We start from the raw sequence: 25422 nt of genomic DNA, 5'->3' as shown, positions 1-25422 counted from the left end.
AAATATTCGACCCAACTGTACTTTTGATAAATCTCCAATGTTAGCAAAGAATGGGTTGTTTCACTCTGCAGTTCCTTATTCTGATCTTCCACCCCGTTGAGGGGAAGAGGATGTGATCACGCGATTGCCAGCAGAGGGGAAACTGTGAAAGGGGACTCGCTCTAGAAAAGCAGCCCACAACGGCCCCAGCTCTCAGAGGAGGGCGAGCTTCTGACGCGACTTCTGCGGGGGGACTCGGCCAACTCTTTGTCCGTCCGACATGGAACCAAAGCGGATCAGGGAGGGCTACCTTGTGAAGAGGGTAAGCAAAGTGCCACCTGCAAGGGTGTCCCTGGAGATAGGGTGGGGAGGATTGGAGTCCAGCTTTGCACTCTCTATCTGCTGAACCTATTGGGCTGAAATGGGAGAGCATTGCAGCCTGTAGAAGGTTGGAGTAGTGAGGAGAAGCCAGTACGTGTTCCATTGCCTTCTGGTTCTTAAAAGTGAATTAATCCAGCTCAGGCAGCAGCACAGCTTGATTTTGTGGGGCTGAGAATTCCAGACGACAGGGTCTGGAAATCCTTCAGGATTTAAAGCATCCTTTTCAAGAGTCACACATATGTGTTATGCTAGAAGACTGAAACTCTTCTTCTATAGAGGTTACTAGGAGAAACCATTTGTTATTTAAATTCTTCTTCCCCTCTTTTTTTTTTTGGAAAAGAGGAAGAAGGAAATGATTAAAGATGAGCGGATATAATGATACAGTAATGGTAACTTATTCATCCTTTTTTATTGGACTGAAATCTCTTCACTCACAGTTCTTAGTGAATTTGTATAACGTGCTGTTAAGGTGGTGGGTAGATGCACCATTTTAAAGATTAGAAAACAGAGACACAAGTTTACTCAAAAACGCTTGGTTTCACTGGTGTGGCATCAGGAAATTGAATTTCGTTAGCACTGCTGGTTTTTCTCCTGATGGTGGGTGTATGCTGTGTCACTGTGATACTCCCCAAGAGGGTGAGTTCACACATAGGGCTTCTTGGCATCCTGTGGACAACACCTATATGAACATGTAACTCACACTGACCCAAGTGAGTTCAGGGCGTTAGAAGTGAACTGAATTCAGTACATTCCTTTAAAGGCCCAGTTTTTAATTGAATGAGAGCATAATGGGACTCTGTTTTAGGCCATTCATTGTTTAACATTTTAGCCTGAAAGTTCTACTAAGAGGAGGTTAAACTGCTCACATTACTGCCTGATTCTGTTTTGATTTAAATCTGGAAGGGGCCTTAGACCGTCTGACCTCATTCCCTCATTTTCACAAGAGTAAGCTGAGACCCAGAAGCTGGGTGACTGCTCCAAATCACATGGCTGTGACAGATTTGGGACCAGAAACCCACCCCCTGACTCCTGGCACTGAGCTCTGTCAAGTACACCAGGATTTTCATTGAGTAAATTCAATCTAAGTTAGGGTTTGTAATGTGTCTATGGTCGTGAGAGTTACGAGTAGATGCCAGAGAATAAATGAGCCCTCAGCTGGTATTCTTTCTAGCTAGCCATATTTTGAAACATCCTTCGGAAAAGACACATGTATATACACAGAGGTGTATGTAGACTCTTTGCAGCAGGCACTAATACTCTCTTGAGAGCCAACAATAATTAATGTTGACATTTCTTTCCTGGTCACTTAGGCTAGTATCCTGAGAAGAGCAGGTGAATGGAAACATTTTCTGCAAAGGTTTTTTGTTTGTTTGTTTTTTTTAAAAAAAGAATTTAAGCATTTTGTAATTAAAATTGCTGTTATATTGTATACTTACATTTTAAACTCTTTAAATTACAAAGGATTAAAAGACTCAATCTCTAATAAGTGAATTTACCCCACTAGAATATGACGATGAAAGAGTTAGGGTTGTCAAGTTAGGGTTGACTTAAATTAATAAATTTTTAAATCAGTGAGAGTAATTCTCTCAGATCATGGCCTGTAAAAGTCAGTCTAGAAAAAGTACCTAGAAAAAAACATGGTGAAATTTCATATTGATTTTTCCAATTTGTATCTCCCATAGTTTTCATGTCTACAATTTACATCTTCATAATTTTTGCATTTTTCTCTGGGGCCTTTTGAACACTCTCTGTTATAATGTGTTAGGATTCTCTAATTTGTTATTTTAAAGAAATGCTTGGTTCAGAGATTCCCTTTGTCAGCTGCAGAACTGAAGTCAGAATTTCCCAGTAAGGTGTTAAACTTCTTAACTTCTTTAGACGTCATTTTTTTTTTCTTCCAGATACTTCATATACATGGGTGAAAAAGTATATGTCAGGAACCTAGCACACAGTAGATGGTACCTAAGTCACAATGATTATTAATATCAGTATTGCTATATACTTCAGTAGATAGGCAGTCCTCTCCTAGATGCTATTGGTCATATGCCCTGCTTCCTGGATTGGTTGCCAAGTTAATAGTGAAGAAAGAAGCATGAAGATCTTTCTCTGACAAGGCTGGGAGATGCCTTGGCTATAGTCATTGATGTTAAATCACGACAGGTGATAATATATGTCTCCCTCGGTTCACCTTTTTTTCTTACGTGGTTTAAGATATCTGGGTGGTAATAGAGAATATATTTCTCCTTATTCTTGTTTTATGAAATAATTTTATCGGATATGAAGATGTTTTGGGTGGAAAAAATATAACATTAGAATATGCTAGTACAAGGATTTTGTCAAGTCAGTAATCCTGGGGTCGGTAGTCAATGGCACCGACTATATAATGTTTCTGCTTTTCTTCTGTGCAAGATAACTGTCCACATTTCACAGTTCAGGTTTCCTCCTTTGCCTCCCTCCTGAGATCTTTAAATAGAGTTGATGGTTAAGAGCGGAGGGAAAATACATGATTCTGTCATTTTGCAGCTTTTTCATTCTAAAGCAGACCCAGAATTTCTTGCCTCAAAGTCTTACCACTTTGACTTCAAAAAAAAAAGGAGCACTTAGAGCCTGCCATGTAGCAGCTAGCCACTGTACGAACTCCATCTCATTCAATCCTATCCACCCTATGTAACAGTACCCTTATCCCCATCTTACAGATGAGAAACTGAGGCTCAGAGAGAATAAGTGGCTTGCCGGTAAGAGGACAACCTGGGTTTCAAACCCAGGCTTGTCCAACCACAAAGCCCACCATCTCGTTGATCCCAGGCAGCCTTCTGAAAAGCAGGCTTCCCAAGCCAGCAAAAGGGAGGTGAGATGAACTTTGCAGAGCCAGAGTGGGGCCTGGACAAACGGTACTGTGGGCAAGTGTGTGTGTAGTGACCTCAACCTCCCTTTTCCTCTGATTAGGGGGTTACTTCCAGCTAATAAACATATTGTGGAGGTCCTTGAAAATATACTACTGATTTGGGTATGTTTATAATCATAGCTTAAAAAAAGAGAGACGAGCAGGTTACATGCAACCAATAACCTAGACTCCACCAAGTCACGTCACCAACCAGCCTCATTCCTAGAGGTTTATGCAGTTAACTGTTGTTTCTATGACAACAGCCAGCATGGTGAGTGGCAGGACTGATCCAAGGAGTGTATTAGGAATTTAGGTGGCCTGTGAGCCTGGGGGAAAGTACAGGAATCGGGGTGGTGAGAAAGAGAAGGACAAGAGGCTTGGTCAGGAGAGAAAAGGGCTGCAAAAAAAGCTGATGTACTGATAGAAGGAGGAAAGCCTGGGGCAAAACAGAGAGCAGGACTCAGAGGTCTTTGCCCAGCAAGTCTTTCGAACGGCTACCTTGTCTTCCAGACACCATGAAATAATCCCTCTTGATTTGCACACATTGATTCATTGTCATCAGAGTAACCAACATACGTAGAGCTTACCCTGCAGCAGGGACAGATCTAAGCATTTAATGCATTAATGCAATATATATATAGTGGGTACAACTATTACCCTTACTTTACAGAGGAGGAAAGTATGGTACAGAGAGACAAAGGGCCTTGCCTAAGGTCACACAGCTATTAAGTGGCCGAGATTGACTGGAACCCAGCAGTGTGGTCCCAGTGTCACAGAGAGCTGTGCCTAACCGTGTTATACGTGGCCCTCATGGGCTCAGATTGCAGTGATTTTCTTTTCCAAAGCACTGTTGTGATGCGTGGTGCCCAGGAGAACCTTAGGCCAGAATGACTTCATAGTTTTGCCTACAAAACTGTGTCATCTTATCTGCCTATATGGTTACCATTTTTTGAGCACCTACTACAAGCTAGGCATAGTGATCAGCTCTTTGAGTGTATTATCTTATTTAATCTTTATAACAATGGGAAATTGGTAGTATTATTATTTTCATTTTATAAGTGAGGAGACTAGGTTTTGGAAAAATGAAGTAACTTGCCTAAGGTCACACAGCTTAGAAGAGGCAAAGTTGAAATTTGAACCGAAATCCCTAAGACTCCAGACACTTTGTGTCATTTTTCTATTGCTAACCTAATATGTTTTTATTGAGAAATTGTCCAACCTGGAAGAGTTTTTTTATGTAAAAAATATTCTACTGAACAGATTCGTTTCCTTGCCTTCAAAGTATTTAAACTGGCACAAAATGACCATTGATCTGGGATGTTATACAAGTGATGTCATAGATCAGGCTGGACAACTAGATGAAGCAATTTATGATGTAGCAGAAATAAGGACTTCACAGAAGCAGCACCAACTTAAAATAACATGTCCCATGAGTGTGGGAGAACAGATGATACTACCTCACAGTTCTGCTTTAGTTCAATATGTTGTTTTGACCATCATATAGTTTTCCTTTAAATTCTAGCTGTATGTCAACATAGGAAAAGAGAAGTTTGAAGAAAAGGAGAAGTGAAAGGAGGTGTCTTCACTTGGTGGGAGATGTCTGGGAGGGGCTCGGCACCACAGGCAAGCTGTCCCCTCCCTCGGCGATGAGTCATGGCTTCTTTCTGTGAAGGCACACATGCGCAGGAAGGCCTGTCTCAGTTTGTGCATTCATCACACCGACCTGAAGTTGCAGGTCAAGGTCACTCTCTCCCCTGTTAGATTGTGAACATCTTGAGAGCAAAGATGGCGTCTTGTTCATGTTTATACCCTAACACCCAGGCCAGTGTCTGAAGCGTGGGAGCTGCTTTATCTATCATTATTTGTAGAGAAACCAAAAATATCTCGGGGGTTCAAATTATAGTAACTTAAAAAAAATTTCTAATGGGGTCATTTTTAGATATTCATGTTAAATATGTTTTTGAGGGTTTTTTTTTTTTTCAGTTTTGTTTTGTTTTTGCTTGCAGATGAAGCCCAAGTGTTCAGATGAAGGCAAGGCCATCTGGAATTAGAAGACTAAAGGCATAATAGTAATAACACGTGTTTAGAACAGATGTGTAGAATCTAAGGATTGAAAGGAATGTAACATATTTTGATAAGCCTTTAATTGAACTTCTCATCTGTGGCCTGAATTTCTTTTACTACTCTATTCACAAGCGTGCTAGAAGACCTCTTGTGCCAGGGAACTCACTAATTTAGCTTTCTCCCTTAAGTTATGCAGCAAACTGTTTTTTTCTGAAACTTTCACCTACTGAGACTTCAAAACAATTGAAATGTTTCACACCCTTGAAGACAGTCCTTATCCACTCTGCCTGTCCCTTTTTGGGCTAAAACCTACCAGTTCCAACAATTTCCCCAAGAGAGATGCCATCCTGTCACTCCCTTTTGAACAGGCTTCATTTTATCTGTAGCTTTGAGGTTTCCTGAGCTCAAGTTCATTCTCCATGTGCAACCATAAGTATAGAATTACAGGGACTAGATAGTATTTACTGGGTGCTCCCTTTGTTCTGGATATTGCCCTAAGCAATTTACGTGGATTATTTTATTTAATCTCTCAATCATCCTAAGAAGTAGGTGGTAGCATTATCCTCATTTGCCAGATGTAGAAAATGAGGTTTAAAAACTTCCTTAAGGTCACATTGCTAGAATGGGGCAGAGCTGGGATTTGAGCCTGGGCCACCCAGCTCCATGGTCACCTACTGGTGACGCTCCATTTAAAGTTAGAACATTACTTTCCTATGCTTCTATTTATATAGCCTACAAATCACTTTAGTTTTCTTGATAGCCCACATCAAACTGCTGACCAATAGAGCTCCATTTTTTTTCCCCACGCGCCCATTTTCCCAAATCTTCACCAATACATTTTATAAATCTTTAAAAAAAAGTATTGAAGAATAAGTTTATATTTTGTTTAATTTGCATTTGTTTAATTGCTGTTGAAGCAGTACATTTTTATGTTTATTAGACCCAAGCATTTCTTCTTTTGGGAATTGGCTGTTTCTATTGTTTGTCCATTAAAAAAAATTATATGATACTATATTATAAATATTCATACCTTTTAATTTGCTTTTCAGTTGTTCAGGGCTTTTTTTTTGTTGTTGTTTGTTCATTTGTTTTTTTACTGTACGGAAATTCAATTTTTTTAAGTGGTCAGATATCTTGAGCTTTAAGATTTCTTCTTTTGGTATCGTGCAATGTCAGACTCTTACACACTAAACTAACCACTTCCATGATGATGTATAGTGACTCACTTGGAAACTTTAAATTTGACTCAACATTTAAAACCTGCCCATTCTGACATGTAATTGTATAGGTTTTGGTCTATAATGGGAGAAAACAGGCATATGCCACATGTATATTTACTTACATATATAAACCTTATATATTTATAGTATCATAAAACATATTATTATATAGGATCATATTATGATGTGATTTACAATTTAGATATGTTTTATGATTTTATGTACACACATACACACATATATGAGGTTTTATATATATATAGCTGGCTAGATTTAGATTCCAGAATGACTCAGTGAGAACCAAAATGAAGATGGCATCTAAGGGGAAGTGGAAAGAACATAAAATTAGGCATCAGGAGACCTGGGTTCTAATCTCAGTCCCACATTAACTGGTCAGGTGTACTAGGCCCAGTCCTTTAAAGTGGCCTCAGCTTTCTTACGTGTATGATGAGGGTGTTGGTAGATGATCCTAAATGCCTTTCTAGCATGGGCAGTCCATGATCACACTTCTCGGTTTGCTCTTGGGTGGGCACGAAGAAGGTTAAGGACAGAGAAGGGTAAATATAGCGGTCATGGAGAGGAGGTGCTGTCAGGTTATCCAGGGAGAAGCCAGAGGAGAGAGATGACCCAGAATTCCATCATCCTAACCTAATGAACCACTACCAAGCCTGGAAGAAAGTCCCACTTTATAAGCTGTCCGATTTCCCTTGTTTTACCAAGTATCAGCCTCCTCAATGGGCGTACTGCCCCTGAATCCGAAATGACACATCCTCCACCCAGTGAGCTGTCAGACCCTGAGGCTACATTTGAATTAGTAAAGCACAAACTCATTTTGAATAGTTGGCCCCGGAGTAGTTTTATTTTAATGGTCTACGGAAGGAATGTAGTGCTGGCTGACGTCTCCTAATTTTATCCCGGTTCCAAGGTCAAAAGCCCTGAGTGACTCTGGCAGTTATAAATCTTTGATAGGTCTGAAGTGGAATATAAAATTGGAGACTTGAAAGGCATTTCAGCAGTCATCTAGTCCAACTTCTTACTCCTAGCTCTGTGAATAGATCTTTTATTAATTTCATTAAAATTTTTTAGACTTGTCTATACATTTCCCTAAAAGCACATCCCAAATTTTAGTATGTAGTAGTATCATGTGTTGTTCATTTATTTATTAATTTTTCCCAATTATTTTGAACATTTTCAAACCCACAGAGAAGTGGAGAAAATAATATGACTACCTATATACTCTTTCCCTAGATTTATGAATTGTTAACACATGGCTACATTTGTCTTATCTCTGTATTTCTATAGAAATATACACACATATTTTTATGCTGAGATATTTGAGAATAAGTCAGCTTATCATGCTCCCTCATGCCTAAATATGTCAAAATATATCTTCTAAGAATTAGAACGTTCTCCACAGTTTTCCAAATTTGATGTACCATTTTGCACTCCTGCCAGCCATGTATGGGAGTTCCAGTTACTGTCCTTGCCAAGTCTTGCTCTTCTCAAGCTTTCAAAATTTTAGATGCTCTAGTGGGTGTGCAGAGGTATTTCATTGTGGTTTTAATCTGCATTTCCCTGATGGATAATGATGTTAAACACTTTTTTAGAGGTTTTTTTTTAATGTAATGCCTCTTCCAGTCTTTTGCCCATTAAAAAAATAGATTATTTGTATTTTTTCTTATTGATTTGCAGGAACTCTTTATATTCTGAGTTTCTCTCTGATAGATGTAAAACAGAAGGACATTTGATTGAAATTATTTCATGAGTTGGCATAGTGTCTGACCTTGCCCATTTTTTCAAAAAGGGAAATAATTCAGTGTTAGCATGAATAATTATTCTGCATGTTCAGAAAAGAGATAGTTTGTATTAATTTAAAACTTTTTTTTCAGTAACTAAAACAAAGGAAACACTTGGACAAGCAAAATAATAGTCCCACAAGTATTTATCTTCTTTGCATAAATAGTCTTCCTTTTGGGAAACTGGACCTTTATATAGAGGCTCTTGGTGTTTTAAGATAAGCAGCAGGATCTTCTGGGAACTGGATGATAATCCCATTTTGTGGTAGTCATGACAGGGTGACATCGTGGGTTCAAAGATAAGAGGCATAGAACCCTGTTCTCTTCCTTTTCCAAAACCCTCCCAAAATATAGATAAAAAAGAGAGACTTCCTTGATGTAGTCAGAATGGTTATCTGTTGATAAAGGGGCAGTTGGCATTAAACCAAACTGAAAACTTTTTAAGTAAGGATATTCCTAAAGGCCACACTGACATGACAGCATCATGCTGGCATTAGAGATGGTTCTGCAGGTGATTTTCATACCTCTTAGCCATGCCTGTACACAAGGCTGTGCTCTGAGTTTCTTCTTGATGTTCACATCCAGATAAAATCTGATTAGACCAAAGGATGGAAGTAACTGCAGCTAGCATGCCACCATTTATGGCACATGCTGTTGATGGTGGCACTTTTCCAGTGAGTCCAGCTTCAGGCATCCTCTACTCTTCAGTCTGAATTGGCACTTGAGGTAGAATCTATTTGCCATCCCTAAGTTGAATGGAACACAATGGGCAAGGTTGGGAGAAAATAAGCCACAGATAGTCAACCTGAAACGTACAAAAAGGAGAGTTGAGATTCACACCCTATTCCCTTGGTAATGGCCCAGGAGAGGCTTATGGTCTAATTCTAGATGTGTATATATCTTATCTTAAAACTTTTAAAAAATGTTCCAGCAGAATGGTATTCCCCTTCTCCCCTGAAGGCTGCTTTCCTAGCAGCCTGGTCACACAAATGTGGGTCGCCTGTGTCCACACTGGCCAAAGCTAGGATATTTATCAAGCCCTTTGCCACCTATAGAAGAGTTTTAGAAAACATCATTACCCAGCTCTTTCTGCTGTCATTACAGGGGAGCATGTTCAACACCTGGAAACCCATGTGGGTTGTATTGTTAGAAGATGGAATTGAATTCTATAAGAAGAAAAGTGATAACAGCCCCAAAGGAATGATTCCCCTGAAAGGAAGCACTCTGACTAGCCCTTGCCAGGACTTTGGCAAAAGGATGGTGAGTTGATGTCGTTAACCACAATGAATACCTTGTCAGGCGCTGACCTTTGAGCCCATGCATAGCCTGCAATGTGAATGGAGCTTCCTGGGCCAGTCCCTCTCCCCACCACCCACCCTCTACCCTGGGCATTTGGACCTCTCTTGGCCAAGCACTTCCAGAACAGGGTTGGCTCAACTGCTGTGCTTCATAAGAGACCTCAGCCCCTTGAAAGGAGTCATTCCTAATGGGATGTGTTTTGATTTCAGTTTGTGTTTAAGATCACTACGACCAAACAGCAGGACCACTTCTTCCAGGCAGCCTTCCTGGAGGAGAGAGATGCCTGGGTTCGGGACATCAATAAGGCCATTAAATGCATTGAAAGAGGGCAGAAGTTTGCCAGGAAATCTACCAGGAGGTCCATCCGACTGCCAGAAACCATTGACTTAGGGTGATTTTCTTTTATTTTTAAGTTTTTAAAACATCTTTACTGGAGTATAATTGCTTTACAATGGTGTGTTAATTTCTGCTGTATAACAAAGTGAATCAGTTATACATATACATATATCCCCATATCCCAGCCTACTTGTATCTCTCTCCCACCCTCCCTATCCCACCCCTCTAGGTGGTCACAAAGCACCGAGGTGATCTCCCTGTGCTATGCAGCTGCTTCCCACTAGCTATCTATTTTACATTTGGTAGTGTGTATATGTCCATGCCACTCTCTCACTTTGTTCCATAGGGTGATTTTCTATGTTTCCTTCCCTTCACTCTTCCCTCTTCCCGCCCTGCTTCTTGAGGAAATCTCACAACAAATTCTGCTCCAAGGCCTGCTTTGGTCACCTCTGAAGGCTGTATCCACCATTCCAGGTCCTTAGTACTGGCACTTGGTGTACTAAGATATTTACCTGGGTCTGAAGGAGTGATTGTGGCTTCTCTAAGGTCTAGCAGCTGAGGAGAGGAGGCCGTGGAATTTAAATTCCCTCATTTTAGGTAATCTTGGCAGAGAGAGAGAGACAGGGGATGGAGAGAGAGAGAAAGAGAGAGAGATAGAGAGAGAGAGAGAGATGCATCATTGTATTTATGAAGTAGCTATAATAAGTTACTCTTAAAAGAAAGCTTCAGGATCTATAGGTAGGCAGGAAAAGGCACAGGCTGTGCGTCCTAGTAGGTAAGGTTTCAAGTTCAAGTTCACACATTCAGCAAGGGTGAACACCTCTCCTAGAAGGAAGCCATTTGTGCCTTGGCCTAGTTTAATGACCTCTGATGTAGACTGGCCTGGAATTGCAGGTGATGGTTGTTGCCTAAAAGTTGATATCACATGAGCCCCTTCCTCTAGGAGTCTCTTTACTTTTTGCTGGTTTTTGCTTTTATGTGGAACGTATCCTGTAACAGGAGCCCTGCCAGGAAGAATTCCATATTGGCTACTTAAAGCATCCAACCAGGATTCTGTTTACAAAATGGGTGGGGGGTGTCCTTAGGAGGGGACTGAAAAAAGCCCTCTGCATGCTTCATGCAGGACGTGGCAGGTCACAGGAGTCTGATGATATTTGTGCATTGAGCTTAGAGAGAATGAGCAGTTTCTCTCACCAAGAAAGCTTTTTGGTAAAGACCCAAGAGGAGTTGCCTAGTCTAGCTGTAGCTGCTGGGTGGGGTGGTCAAGTGACCACATTTCTAGCCACAGCTGTCAGAGCTAAGTGCGTTGCTTGCAATTTCTCTGATAAGGCTATCTTTAGTTTATTACTTCAAAGACAAAAATGAGAATGTCTCACTGTTTTGCTTTATCTCCTAATTTTTAGGATAAAGGGATAAGCTTAGTCAAGACAGTCACTTTCTGGGAGGCAAATGTCTATACCAGATGGTCTCTTGAAGGACACAAAGAAATGGGACATGAGGATTGAGCCCCAAGAACCTTTAATCTTTGGCACCTAACTGGGGGCAACTCTCCATCTCAGACACTAAAAATTAAACCAGGAGAGTTTAGTGAATTTAAGAGACATTAAGTACCTTCCCAGTACATTTTGCTGAATGTTGCTCAGGCCACAAAGTTATGCAATTATGAACTCTGCCCTCTAATGATCTACTTATGATCTACTGGAGAGATTAGGCTCAGGGCTCATCTGGGGAGGGGGAAGCTTGTACTCAGGAGCAGCCCCTTCGAGGCGGCAAATCCCAGAGAGGACTTGGCCATTCTGAAATGCTCTTGCTCATCCATGTGTTTTCTTCCGTGCAGTGCCTTGTATTTGTCCATGAAAGACACTGAAAAAGGAGTAAAAGAACTGAACATAGAGAAGGACAAGAAGATTTTCAATCACTGCTTCACAGGTAAAAGGCCTTGTGAGTCTGAAGTAGGGCTTCCGGGGCAGGCAGTATGGAGGCCTCGCTCAGCCTCACATGTGGGTGATGGATGTAGAGCATGGGGGCGGGGAGTGGGGTCATGGAATGCAGGCTGGTGGATGTGATCATTGAACTTCCCCAGCGTGGAAGGAGAAAGAAGGGTGAAACAAAATTTTGTCATTCAAGATAAAAATCTCAGAAGTTCCAGCTATATCAATCAAAGGGTCATATTTTGTTTTCCAATAAATGGCAGGATGTTGAAATAGACACAGAGTTGAATAAGGTGATAAACAGGAATCAAGATACCCAATGTAAGGTCTAGGTGGCAATATTCGGGATGTCTGAGGCTGCACAGGGTGAGGCATTATGTATTATGGATTTAGGGAGGTGGTGTAGTGGTTTAAAACATGTTCTTTGGAGCCCGACTTCCTTAGTTCAAATTCTAGCTCTTCAATGTACTAGCTGTAAAACCTTAGGCCAACAATTTAGCCTCTCTGTGCTTCACTTTCCTTGTCTATCAAATAGGGATAATCGTAGTGCACCTACATTAAGGCTTGATGTAACTATAATGTGTTTAGAACACACACTAAGTACTATATGGTGCAAGCTCTCAATGCAGTTATTATGATTAAGAAGTCACATGTCTGCACAATCAATTCTTGTGTTCAGAAAAGAGAAAGAACTCAGGGGTAGTTGGGATGAATAGAAGGTGGTGCCTAAATTCTACTCTGAAAGATGGGTAGAATTTCTTTAAGTATTTGTGGGAAGGAATTCTGATGAGGATAGTTAGGCTGAGCAGATGGTGAGGACAAAGTTATGGGGCTGAGATTTCCAGAATATTCATCAGGGAAAGAAAATGACCAGCCTGGTAGGACTGATGTTTCCTTAGGGAAAAAAAATGAGAAGTACAGTTTGGGACTAGGTTGTCAGATGTCAGACATGGCTGACTTATGGTGACAATAGAGGTCAAGAGAGGAAAACACTGAGAAGATACAACAGATGGAATCTGAAGGGCCGTCCAATCAATAGATAATTCACAAAAATGGTAGAGGTCAAGGTTAGGAAGGTGGAGGATAAAGGGTGTGAGCTGGGGAATTGGGGAGGGGGTGGGTAGTATCCCAGGAGAATTCAGCCTCAGAGAATCAAGGCAGTAGTCCATTAGCATCAGAAAAGCCAGCGTTGAGATTTGGAGTCAAGATACCAAAAATAAGGCAGGACCCTAACTCAAGTAGGACTGAGGTCACTAAGACAAAGCCTCTGGAAAAAGAAACCAAGGGGAGGTTCTGACATAGATCTGGGCACAAGGTCCAGGTTAGACTTACTTCCTGTGAAATGTCTTACAGAGTCCCAGAGTACTGGGCTTGAACTACTTAAGCTCTCTCCATTGAAGGTCAGACCGGGTTCTAGAAATTCAGGTGGCTTGAGCCTTCATGTGGGACTTGGGTGGTCTCAGCAGAGAGACAAGTCTGTGGCAGAGACTGGGACTCAGGCACTGATGACATGTGATGGAGGACCTTGAATATCAGGTGATGGGGAGACTAGACTGAAATTGTGTTTCGAGCTTCAGCATGCCTAGCTGAACACATATGGAATCTAGGATTAGAACACTTAAGCGAAGGCCCATTGCAGGTGTAACTCAGGCCTAAGGTCACTTAAACCCTCTCAGTCTTAATTTTCTCATTCTTAAAAGAGGTCTGTAACTACCGCCCTACCTCTTTTACAGGGTCACTACAAGGATTAAAGTCAGAAATGCAGTATTAATTAGTTTATCCTTCTAGAGAAAGAAAAGTGGGCAAAGCATTTTGTATATGAAATTCATGGAAGGTACACTAATCAACTGCTTTCACTCTTGTTTCAAGGATGGCATACCCTACTGCTCTTGCTTTGATGACCTGGGACCTGTTATGTTGGCTCCCTGGTTGGCTACATTTGTACAGAATACATATGTGTGTGTGTGTGTGTGTGTGTGTGTGTGTATAATGTTTGAAAGAAATATGTTTTATTTATTTACTTATTTTTATTGAAATATAGTTGATTTACAATATTGTGTTAGTTTCAGGTGTACAGCGCAGTGACTCAGTTATACATACATATATATATATTCTTTTTCAGATTCTTTTCCCTTATAGGTCATTACAAAATATTGGGTATAGTGCCCTGTGCTATATGGTAGGACCTTGTTGGTTGTACAGAATATTTTTCGTATGAAGTTTCATCATAACCTGCTAATAATCCAGTGGATGGCTCCTTGCAATCCTCTCTTGAGGCAGAAGGCTGTTTGAATGGCTTCTCAAGGTCTCTGCTAGACCCTTGTCTAAGGTGCGACATTCGGTGCAAGGGACATCATCAAATTCGAATTTAGGACATACACGTACTGTCATGGTGTTTTCTGCTTAAAAACTTGCAATAGCTGTTCACTGCCAAGTATCCTAATGTGCCATCAAAGCTCTCCCCACTCACACTGGGCCTTCCTCTCGCTCTCTTGTCTTCGTTTGCCTTCTTTCCACCAACTCCTCCCCCCACCCACCAGCGGGGCTGCTTCATGCCTGTGTGAGTCTGTTCACACTGCAGCTCCCTCAGCCCCTGCTGGTTCCTCTCGGCCCCTGCCTGAGTAGATGCTTGGCAAGCATCCAGTCAGTGTCACTTTCTCTGTGAAACTTTTCCTGATGGCGCACACACGGTAGCCCTTCCCCCACCCACCCCTCCACGCCTTCCTGCAGATTTGACCCAGCGGCTCCCTGTATCCATCCACAGCAAAGCACTTGTCACAACACTTACCACGCAGATCTCCTTTTTAGGTTCCCTGAGGAAGCCTCCCCAGCACCCATCACAGAACTTAGCTCCTAGCAGAAGTTCTAGGTCATTAATGGAATAAATGAGTGGGTTAGTAAAAACTATTTCCTTATGCATGCCTTGCTGCTAAAGGAGCATGTAGATGTTTTTCAAAACACTTTACATGGTTCCTTTTGTTTCCAGGTATCTGTCCCTCAGATTTCATTTTTCCTTCTTGGAGTAACAGGGAAGATGAGACAAGTCCGACACTTGGGTCACCCGGAGCTCTCCAGGGGCAACTGTCAGTGGCTTGTTCTTTGGTAAAGAGAGCTAACATTCCCTCTGATGGTCCCATCCAGGTAACTGTGTCATCGACTGGCTGGTTTCCAATAAATCTGTTCGGAATCGCCAGGAGGGCCTCGTGATAGCCTCCTCCTTGCTCAACGAAGGGTACCTGCAGCCTGCTGGAGACCTCTCCAAAACCTCAGTGGACGGAACTGCTGAGAACCCTTTCCTCGACAACCCCGACGCCTTCTACTACTTTGTGAGTGAGAGAGCCCCACATCTACTCCTCCTGGCTTGGGGGCTGCTCTGGACGGGTTCTGGGTTGGTCTCAGTTCATATCCACCATGAAAGAAAGAGCCCAGCCCTACAGCATTGATCCATGTCCCTGACTTGACAACTGTCCTCCTCCACCATGCCTGTCACATCCAGTGAGATTGTTTAAAGGAAAATATTGTTCACTTGAATAGTTTTCTTTATTCACTTAAAAAAATTTGCTATATCTATTCTTATTCTAAGCAAGAATTCTTTTATAAAAACTTATTAGTCCCAGGGGCTTCCCTGGTGGCGCAGTGGTTAAGAGTCTGCCTGCCAATGCAGGGGACACGGGCTCGTGCCCCGGTCCGGGAAGATCCCACATGCCATGGAGCGGCTGGGCCCGTGAGCCATGGCCGCTGAGCCTGCGCGTCCGGAGCCTGTGCTCTGCAACGGGAGAGGCCACAACAGTGAGAGGCCCGCGTACCGCAAAAAAAAAAAAAAAAACTTATTAGGCCCAAGTACATGACAGGCACCCACCTAGACAAAGGAGATACAGTAGTGGAAAGAAAAATAACAGGCTAAAATTATGGCCCTCTGGGAGCTTCCTTTCTAGAGGGAGATGTGTAAAATCACAATGGGCCAGTTTTATATTTCCAAATAAACATTAAAATATGTGACTCAATACAAAATGTGTTCACCCAGGTTCCTTCCCCCTGCACCATGAGTATCCCCGGTGGCATGCTTACCACAGATTGGGAAACACTGTATTGTACAATATGGACTTAATCTTGGGTTACATGAGAAATCTGGCAAAGTGGATTTCTAGGGGGATTTTGGCAATTCTGTTTCTATTTGGGGTCAGAGCACAAAAGTAAGGAAGCTGCTTATAAAAATGAAGTGAATGTCACAGAGAGAGTTTCATTTCACTTTGGGGAAGTTCCCCTGTCAGAATTTTTTTTTTTTTTTCCAGAATTTTGATCTGGTTGTTTATAGCCAGTTAAATGTGGGACTCTAAAAATATCCAGCATAGTGGCTCCTCTTCCTCTGTGTGATTCATTGCTCTCTTATAGCTGAGCAAGGCCCAGTTCCCTCCTGACCTCAGAGGATGTGGCTGGACACGTGTTCTTGGTCTTCTCAAAGCAGATGAGCTGAGTGGCAGAGGACATTATGGAGATTGTGCTGTGTGCACAGTGTCTTATAAACTAGCCAACTCTGCTTTCTTCAGGGATTTGGCCATAAGGTCCCAAGAGAAGAAAGGCTTTGAAAAAAGATGTGCTGAGCTAGACTTCCAATATAGCTTGGGGAACCCAAGAAAATGAAAGGATATTGATAAAACCACACTTGAGCGGAGACAAGAGAGCATCTAGCAACAAGAAATAAACATCTAGATGGGACTTTCCTGGCAGTCCAGTGGTTAAGACTCCGAGCTTCCACTGCAGGGGCGTGGGTTCAATCCCTGATCAGGGAACTAAGATCCCACATGCCACGCTGCAAGGCCAACCCCCGCCCCCCCAAAAAAACCCCAGAAACTTTAAAGTTCAGGTTGGAATAAACCAATAAATCACAGGCGGGAGGAGCGGCTGGAGGGGAGAGGGAGATGGAGATGGAGATGGTATAAGTAGCAATATGCCTAAGATTGGGAAAATAAACTTGCTCTTTGGTTCCCCAATAGCCAGACAGTGGGTTCTTCTGTGAAGAGAATTCCAGTGATGATGATGTGATTCTGAAAGAAGAATTCAGAGGGGTCATTATCAAGCAGGGATGTTTACTGAAGCAGGTGAGTGGTCACTACTATTCCATCCTAATCTTTCTCCCTTACCAAGTCCTTTGTATTCTAAATCACCAAATGGTATTTTGTTTGTTTGGTCAATAGTCAATTAGAAAATGACACCCACCTAGTGAAAGATAGACAGATAGTTAAGTAGATGATCAAAGTGGCATTAGGTCAGGAGGACTGAGGCAGGCAGGGCAGAAACACCTTAAAATAGGGAAATTCGGGATGTCCCTGGCAGTCCAGTGGTTAAGAATCCACGCTTCCACTGCAGGGGGTGTGGGTTTGATCCCTGGTTGGGGAACTAAGATCTCACATGCTGTGCGGTGCAGCCAAAAAAATTAAAAATAAATAAATAAAATAGGGAAATTCTTCTTCTATCCATGTTTCAAGAAAATGTTGACACTTTCATTAGCTGGAGGATATCAGCTGGCTAAGAGATGCCTTCAAAAGACAGGGATGGGGCTTCCCTGGTGGTGCAGTGGTTGAGAGTCCACCTGCTAATGCAGGGGACGCGAGTTCGTGCCCCGGTCCGGGAGGATCCCACATGCCGCGGAGCAGCTGGGCCCGTGGGCCATGGCCGCTGGGCCTGCACGTCCGGAGCCTGTGCTCCATGGCGGGAGAGGCCACAGCAGTGAGAGGCCTGCGTACTGCAAAAAAAAAAAAAAAAAAAAGACAGGGATGTTTCATAGTGAAAGTACTTCCATTGGCCTATCCCTCCTTCCTGCTAAGTAACCAGGAAATAGGAACAGGCCATACCCAGAAGAGGAGCATCATAAACCACTGAGAGCAAGAAAGTACCATTTCAGACTGTGGGTAGGTCATGGTGAGACCAAATCCAGACCAGCTCTGCAAGAGCAGCAGCAGACAAAGCTCAAATCTGCTCAGAGGGCATAGACTCAGTAATTACCCAGTGTCCACCAGTACTGGCCACTGTCAGTCTGGAAGACAGGGGCTGGGGTGAGCTAAAGAGCTCTGGTTAGTTACCAGGCTCCAAGGCACGGGATGCCAAGAGGTAAGAGAACACAAGGGCTGGAGCTGAGTGAGGAAGTCAGGGCCAGCACCTCTACAGGAAAATATGCAAATATTCAGGGTGAAACAACTGAGGCTAGCGTATGTTGTCGAGAAGCCAAAGCTGCTTTTTAAGGCCAAGGTCTTGCCCTCGTGGCTGTGCCGTGAGCTGTCTTAAAGGCACTTCTCAGTACGTAACAGAGAGAATCTGGTTGCCGTAAGGAGATTTCCATGCATTGTCTACAGGTCCCGTGGGACTGAGAGATTTGACTTATAATAGGACCCTGAACTTCCAGGGTGAAGAGAGAAGAAGCAAAGTTGAGCGTATATTTATACTTAAAAAGGAGAACGTTGATATGGATTTTGAGTTTCACCAGGGGAAGTAGGGCATTCATGTGGAAAACTTACCTTCACATCAGGTTTTGAGAGAACGATGTCCTAAGGAATAATACGGCCACGGTTTAGAAAGGATTCTAGACTATTCTAATAACTTTTATGACAGGGTGCTCACTGACTAGATTAAAGGACGAGCGTAGGAGCAGGGCCAGCCTTATACAGGGAAGGATCTGGCAGTTGCCCATAGGCAGAGCTTGTCCATCACCTGCTTTCTCATTTGTTCTGACAAACGTTCCTATGTTATCTGGCTCTTTCATTACAGGTGCTGAAAGGTGCCTGTTAAAGCAGGATTCACTTGGGGGGGAGTTTCATTGTTTCCTTTTTGTTGATGTCTTCTATAATTCTATATTGTTATCAGCCATGAAGGACTTTTCTTGAGTTAGTTGATCTGATAAGCCTTAATTTAGAGTGGAGCCCTGAGGAAACTGAACATGAAGGTTGAAAAGGGGTAGACAAAGTCCCAGCTGGACTGGAGTCATGTCCAGGCAAAGGGCCCAATGGAGATGCCGGATGGCCAAAAGTCAGCTGAGGGTAATGGTGCGAGTGTGTGTTGAAGGTAATAGTACTGGAAGTAGGCTTACTTCCCTGTTTTCCCTCGCCTTCTTTACATGGCCTTTGGTAGGTGCATGTTAGCCTTTAGATTGCCCAGTTGGTGCACATTTGAATCCTCCAGGGATCTGTTAAAATTGCACCCCAGGCCAATTAAATCAGAGTCTCTGGATGTTATAGGTCCCCAAGAGATTCTGATGTGTGGCCAATGTTAAGGACCGCCTTTTTCTTAAAAGTTCATTTATCCTATTATCAAAGTACCACTGTTTAAATAGTCAGAAGCCTCCTTTTAACATGAAGGAAACAAATCTTTGTGCATTCAGGAATTGTGTTCTTTTTCAATATTCTCCCCTCTAATTTTGGGGGGAGGTAGAGGGAAGAAAAACCTCTTCTACTTGAATTGACAGCCCTCTTTAATGTTTCCAATCTCTTGTCATGGTGGTTTACAACCCTGCTTCATAGCAGAATCACCTGAAAATTTTTTGAAAATCTTCTCTTTAAGTACCACAAAACTAAACCACCCTGTGTCTACTGTTGGAAGTTAGCCAGGGTTACCTGTGTAGAAGGCTTATCTTGAAAAAGGACACCTGTGCTCCATACTTCACAGGTGGGAAGTAGCTGCATCCAGCTGGTGGTCAGTCCCCTTCCCCCCCATTCCCCCCTCCTTCTCTCATCCCAGAGGAAATAATTCTACCTGGGGGACCGAGCAAGTTTGAGGATGAATGATTTGGGATTACATTCAATATAATCCTTTTCATATAATTCATACTGTGACGACAGCGAATAAAATATCTAGTTTCTCAACCACGTGTAGATTTTTTGATGAGGAGATTCTTTGTGTTATATGTTTTTCTTGTATCTGCTACAGAGTTCAGCATCCTTCTTGGTCTGTAATAGGCAACAAATATTTTTAGAGTTAATTAAATCGAATATAAGCACAGCCATTCCTCAGTATCCGCAGGGGATGGGTTCCAGGACTGCCACGGATACCAAAATCTGTGGATGCTCAAGTCCTTTGTATAAAATGACACAGCGCATAGATGACGCTGACAGAGCAGCAACAATTCTTGGAAACCCCAGGCATGCATGCATTCCTTAAAATACCCCAGGAAATACTCAGTCAATGAAAGATAACTCTTCAGTGCATCACATTGTGATGCCAGTGTGGGCTTAAAGATAATGTGGTGGTTGGCCAGGGTTGGCTGATTTCACATCCTCTTGTACCTTGCTCTTCCACTGACTTGAACTTGATATTCACCCAGTAATTGCATAAGAGAACGTGACTTGTGTATCCATGGATCTGGAGGAAATGGCGTGGGGCAGAAGCCTTAGTATCCTCAGCCTATGGGCAGCATCAACTAAGGCAAAGAGCAGGCACTCATAACAAGAATTCTAGAAACTGACGCTTTACAAAAGCCATTCTGTATGTGATACTGCGGATAGAAATATTCTCTGTTCTCCCATATGACTCTGCAGCATTCCTGGCTCCATGCTTCAGGCAAGTAAAAGGTTCTTTGGAGCTGAGCTCCTTGACCAGACGACCTGCCAAATAACTTAGACCCATTCTTGAAAGCTCTCTTTAAACTCTTCTGACCTGGCATTATGAAGGAGACACAGTTTGCTAAAATCACAACGCTTCATTGCTTTTTATACAAGCGCAGTGAAAAATTTTGGAAAATTTGTATGTGTGCCTCTTAGCATGTGGTGCTTCAGAAATAGCAGACAATATTCTTCATATTGGCAAGATAGAAACTATATATTTTCTAATCTAATTTTTTTAGCTTCTGGAGTTGTCATTTGAATTTACTGTGGGAAATCATAGAATCAGGTTTAACATAACATTTTAAACAACTGCTATCAGCTAATTGAAATACTGGGTAATTCAAGGCAATTACAAACAGATATGAAGGGGCTCCTGTGTGCCAGGCACGGTGCTGGGCATGGGAGAAACAAAGATAAACAGACACAAATCCTGCCTCAGAACCCACAGTCTAGACACTGTCAATGTTTAATTCTATGTGGAAGGGCCAAGTCCTATTCTTCTTCATCATGTCTGTCACAACCACTATTGCTTCCAGTTTCCATTGCTGCTACCCACTGTTAGTCCCTAATAATTTTATGCCAGGATTGTTGCAATCATTTCTTGATGATCTTCTTATTACCATATTATCTTACCCCTGGCTTATATTTAAGCTAGCCAGCTGGCCCATCCTGTATGTTGTCACCATATTAATCTTCCTAAAATGTCACTGTTATCTTTTCGCTTCCAACTCAAAAGCCACCAACGACAATACCCCCATGTTTCATTTTTTACTGTTTGCTTCCACTTTTCCAAACTTGCCTCTGCTGCTTCTCATGAGCCTTGCCTTCTAGCCTGACTGGTCTTACTCATCAGGGACTGAATATGCCTTGGGCATTCCCACCGCTACTTTTTTTGTTGTCAGTGGTCTTCCCACCCACCTCTTTCTCACCTACATAACTCCTGTGTGTCCCACATGGATAAATGTAGGTTTTTATGAGGCTCTCTTTGACATCCCAAACCCACAATTACATACCCTTCATTTAAATCCTTTGGAACCAGGACCTACTGTAGAGCACAGGGAACTATACTCAATATCTTGTGATAACCTATAATGGAAAAGAATCCAAAAAAGAATATATACACATGTGTGTATATAACTGAATCAATTTGCTGTATACCTGAAACAAACACAACATTGTAAATCAACTGTATTTCAGTAAAAATTTTAAAAACCCCAAAAGCCAAAAAAAAAACCCAAGTTAAGTTTCCAAATAATAAACAATAAATATTTTTAAAATCCTTTGAAACTCATTACCTATACATGTTATTTGATTTGGACATTTGCTATTTTATATTTCCACATAGGTTATAAACTCTTTAAAGAACAGGGTCATGTCTTAAATCTCTTGATAGCCCCCCATTATCTAACACAGTACGCTGTACATAGTACTGTCTTATATAATGCTAAAGCTGTAAGACAATCTTAGAAATAACTTAATCCATGATTTAATAACATCTATCTACTGCTATCTCTCTGACAAAGGTCTGGGTTGTGGCCTGGTTTCTCCTGGAGTTAGGATTTCATCTTTATTTTTTTCTTATTTCAACTCAACAAGACATCACATAGGTACTAGGTGTACTGAATGATGCGAAGAACTCATCCTTTCTTTTTCTGTGTTGATCTTGGATACAGGGGCATAGGCGGAAGAACTGGAAAGTGAGGAAGTTCATTCTGAGAGAAGACCCTGCGTATCTGCACTACTATGACCCTGCTGGGGTGAGAGGCTGTGCTCGATAAACCCATCCCACTAGAAGCCTCTGCTGCTTCTATTCACTGGGCTTCCCAGGCCCCTTTCCGCTCTGCTGAAGCCCCTTTCCTCTTCACGATCCTCTCTTCTTTTTCCTCACCCTCCTCTACCTTTTCCTACCCCTTCTTATTGCAGAGCTCTGAGATCTTAGGCTTTGAGGCCAGCAGAATCACAGGGATGGGAGAAAATATCACTATCTGGTCATTTATTTGGTCAACTCAACATAATTTTCTTTGTTTGCCCCAATCTGATATTTTCAGAGGAACTCAACCAAGCCAACATTGTGCTCTTGGCTTCATATGCAAAAAAGTGATAATTCCTCTTCTGGGCCTACTTCAGTGAGAACATTGTTGGAGTCCAGCCATTTGGGCTGTTGATTATTCAGAAGAGGGCTTTTTCCTCAACAAAATGAGCCATGTCCATCTGGGTTGGGTCCTCAGCCTCTGCTTGCAGTGCAGGGCTCTTCGATTCCCTCCTGCGAAGGTTATACTACTATGTCTGTTGCCTGGGGCCAAAGGGCTCTGGAAACGTGTGGTCCTTCTCTCATGGGATGTGATGATTCAGCCTCACTGCCTGCTCTGCCTGCCACTTTCCTCCAGATGTGAAGCTCAGATTGACTTGTGTCTCAGCTTCCACACCTCCCCACTGTGTGAAGTGAGGGATGGAGGATCCAGAAGGGGGTTCTCTTTCATCTCTTTCTGCTCTTAGCTACACCACAACGAGTCTGTGTGGCTTTTGCACCAACAGGATAAAGTATACCCATACATTTTACTTTGGAAACATACTGAAGGACTCCTCTCTCCTTTAGGGGGAAGATCCCTTGGGAGTGATTCGCCTGAGAGGCTGTGTGGTGACCTCCGTGGAGAGCAACCCAGATGGTAAGAATGAAGTTTTGTGGGAGAGAGGTGTGTCTACCCAGGCTCCCTTCCCACACCTGGGCGCCCTGAGTCAACAGCACTGACTCCTTCACTCCCTCACTCAGGCATGAATGAATTTACTGTCTGAAAACTTTAGAGAGACCCAAAGCTATTCTCTCCCAACTGCTGCCCTGGCTCTCTGGGCTTAGGGGACTGGGAGTGGTTTTGTGGATGTCTTGAATGAATCCTAGTGCAATGCTGAGAAAAATCCATCATCTCAGAACCGGCTTAGGTGGAGACACTTGTTACCTCCTGATGCCTGAGCCTGAGCCATGACATTCCTTAAAGAGGACCTTTTACAGACCAGGAAATATCCCACAAGAAAAGGAACATGTGTGCTGTGAGGCAGTGTGGAGAGCAGGAACTGCTCCTGGGTTATAGTTAGGTCTAGGCTAGTTAGTGCGTGGCACAACTGTGCGTGAGTTGCCTAACTAATCTGCGCTCTCCCGTCTCCTCCGAGAATGATGGAGTTGCACCAGATGACCCTTGGGTCCTGATCACAAGTCTATGATTTGGTGATGAAATGACCGTGTCTCTTCAGGTGTAGGGATGAGTGGTGTCAGTGGGAAGATGCGGTTCAGACATCCAGACCCTGGCTTCTCCTTGTCATTTTGGGTTTATGAGGATATAGAGGCTGACAGGAAAACACTACAGCTGCAAAAGCCGAGATTTTTACTATTCCTGGATCTGTTCACCCGCCTCTTCCCCTAGAGTCTTCCTTAGTGTTGGGGTGGAGAGCGTGCTGCTTTGTGATCTGAGATGGATGTGTTTTAAGTCTTGTCACAGTCCTGGAAAGTTTGCTGCCTTCCAATCTTTTAGCAAAGAGTCTCACTTAGCCCTTGATAAAAACCAGTTCAGGCTATACTGATGGCACTGGTGGTGAATCTGGGGTTTTTTTTTGATGTTTTAAAAAAATATATGGAGGTCAGCTCTTGGTTTATATTGTGAGTGGAGGAAAGATACTCACTGGACACTATTACAGGGTTACTCGTTAAACACTATTTGTGTGCAAAAGTGAGAAATTTAGTTTGCTTATAAACTATAAAATGTTTCTCCTTGAGTGTTTTATTTCTTAAACACACATACACACACACGCACACAATCATACTACATACCTGTATATATAAGCACCATATATATAATCATATAATGAATATGTATGATCATACAGTGATGGTAAGTTTGAAAATCACATACTTAATTTTCTTGGAACGCTTGAAAAATGAGGATTTCATTGCTTGCAGAAGAGGGTGAACTAGGTGGCCTTTCTGGTGCCCATGCCCACTGTCACTTTCTCTCTCACCAGGCAAGAAGAGTGAAGAAGAGAACCTCTTTGAGATCATCACGGCTGATGAAGTTCACTATTTCTTGCAAGCGGCCACCCCCAAGGAGCGTATCGAGTGGATCAAAGCCATCCAGGCGGCCTTCCGGACGGGGAAGTGAGGACACCGGCGGCCTGCACCACCCCGCTTCCCGAGGGAACCTCGCGGATCAGCTCGGTCCAGGACCTGGCCACTTCTGCGACAGATCAACGAGAAAGGGCCCAGGGGTGGGACATCGTCGTCTTCGGGGGTCCTGAATGTAACCAACCACGTGCTGCGTGATGTTCGCCTACACTGACCGCATTGCTCACTGAAGCCTCTCTGCCACTCTCTGTGTCCCCCAGGCAGATATGACAAGCCGTGTGGCCTGGGGACGTTGCTTACCCTCTCCAGGACTCAGGTTCCTCCTCTGGAAAATGAAGGAGCTGAACTAGGAGAACCCTGAGGTCCTCCCTAGCTTCAAAAGCCCCGCGATTCTAATACCCATGGCAGTGCAGCCGGAGTCCCTCTGTGACCAAGTCTTGGCCTTCAGAACCTGAAACAACTCTTCCCTTTAAAACTGTTTCCCATCTGTACTAAAAGCACTAGGTACAAACCTCTTTTTTCCCCTTTTGCTGCCTTCTTTTGCTCTTGGCCACAAGATCATACATCACGGTCAAGGAGAACCCTCTTCCTTCCTTGCCCTACCCAGAAACTTCCTGAGAGCCAGCGCCGCAGTGGTGGCTTTTAGCTTGAAGCCTTGTGACGACAGCCTGGAAAGTTATGTCTTCTGAGAAAAAGACCCGAGGAAACCAGGAGTAGCCCAGGGTCCTCTCCACATCCTGAAGCTGCCCAAAGCAGGCGTGTTCCACTCGCACTGGAGATTGATCTGACTCAGGGCTATCTTTGTCCCTTTCCAGAGCATTTCTCTACCA

At 42.9% G+C, this 25422-nt stretch overlaps 1 protein-coding gene across 1 annotated transcript; it reads left to right on the top strand.

The window, feature by feature from the left end:
• Window positions 1-259: 259 nt before the first annotated feature.
• PLEK (pleckstrin) lies at window positions 260-24629 on the top strand (the record flags this gene model as incomplete). The annotated part of the gene is made up of 9 exons (XM_079720516.1): window positions 260-301; window positions 9429-9584; window positions 9833-10014; window positions 11797-11888; window positions 15032-15216; window positions 16885-16989; window positions 22155-22238; window positions 23078-23147; window positions 24493-24629. 9 exons carry the CDS (start codon window positions 260-262, stop codon window positions 24627-24629), a joined length of 1053 nt encoding a protein of 350 aa, XP_079576642.1.
• Between the last annotated feature and the right edge of the window lie 793 nt (window positions 24630-25422).

Source organism: Hyperoodon ampullatus (assembly GCF_949752795.1).
Source record: "Hyperoodon ampullatus genome assembly, chromosome: 15".
Lineage (NCBI taxonomy): Eukaryota > Metazoa > Chordata > Mammalia > Artiodactyla > Ziphiidae > Hyperoodon > Hyperoodon ampullatus.
The sequence above is the reverse complement of the archived record's forward strand: the minus strand, read 5'-3'. Positions and strand labels throughout refer to the sequence as shown.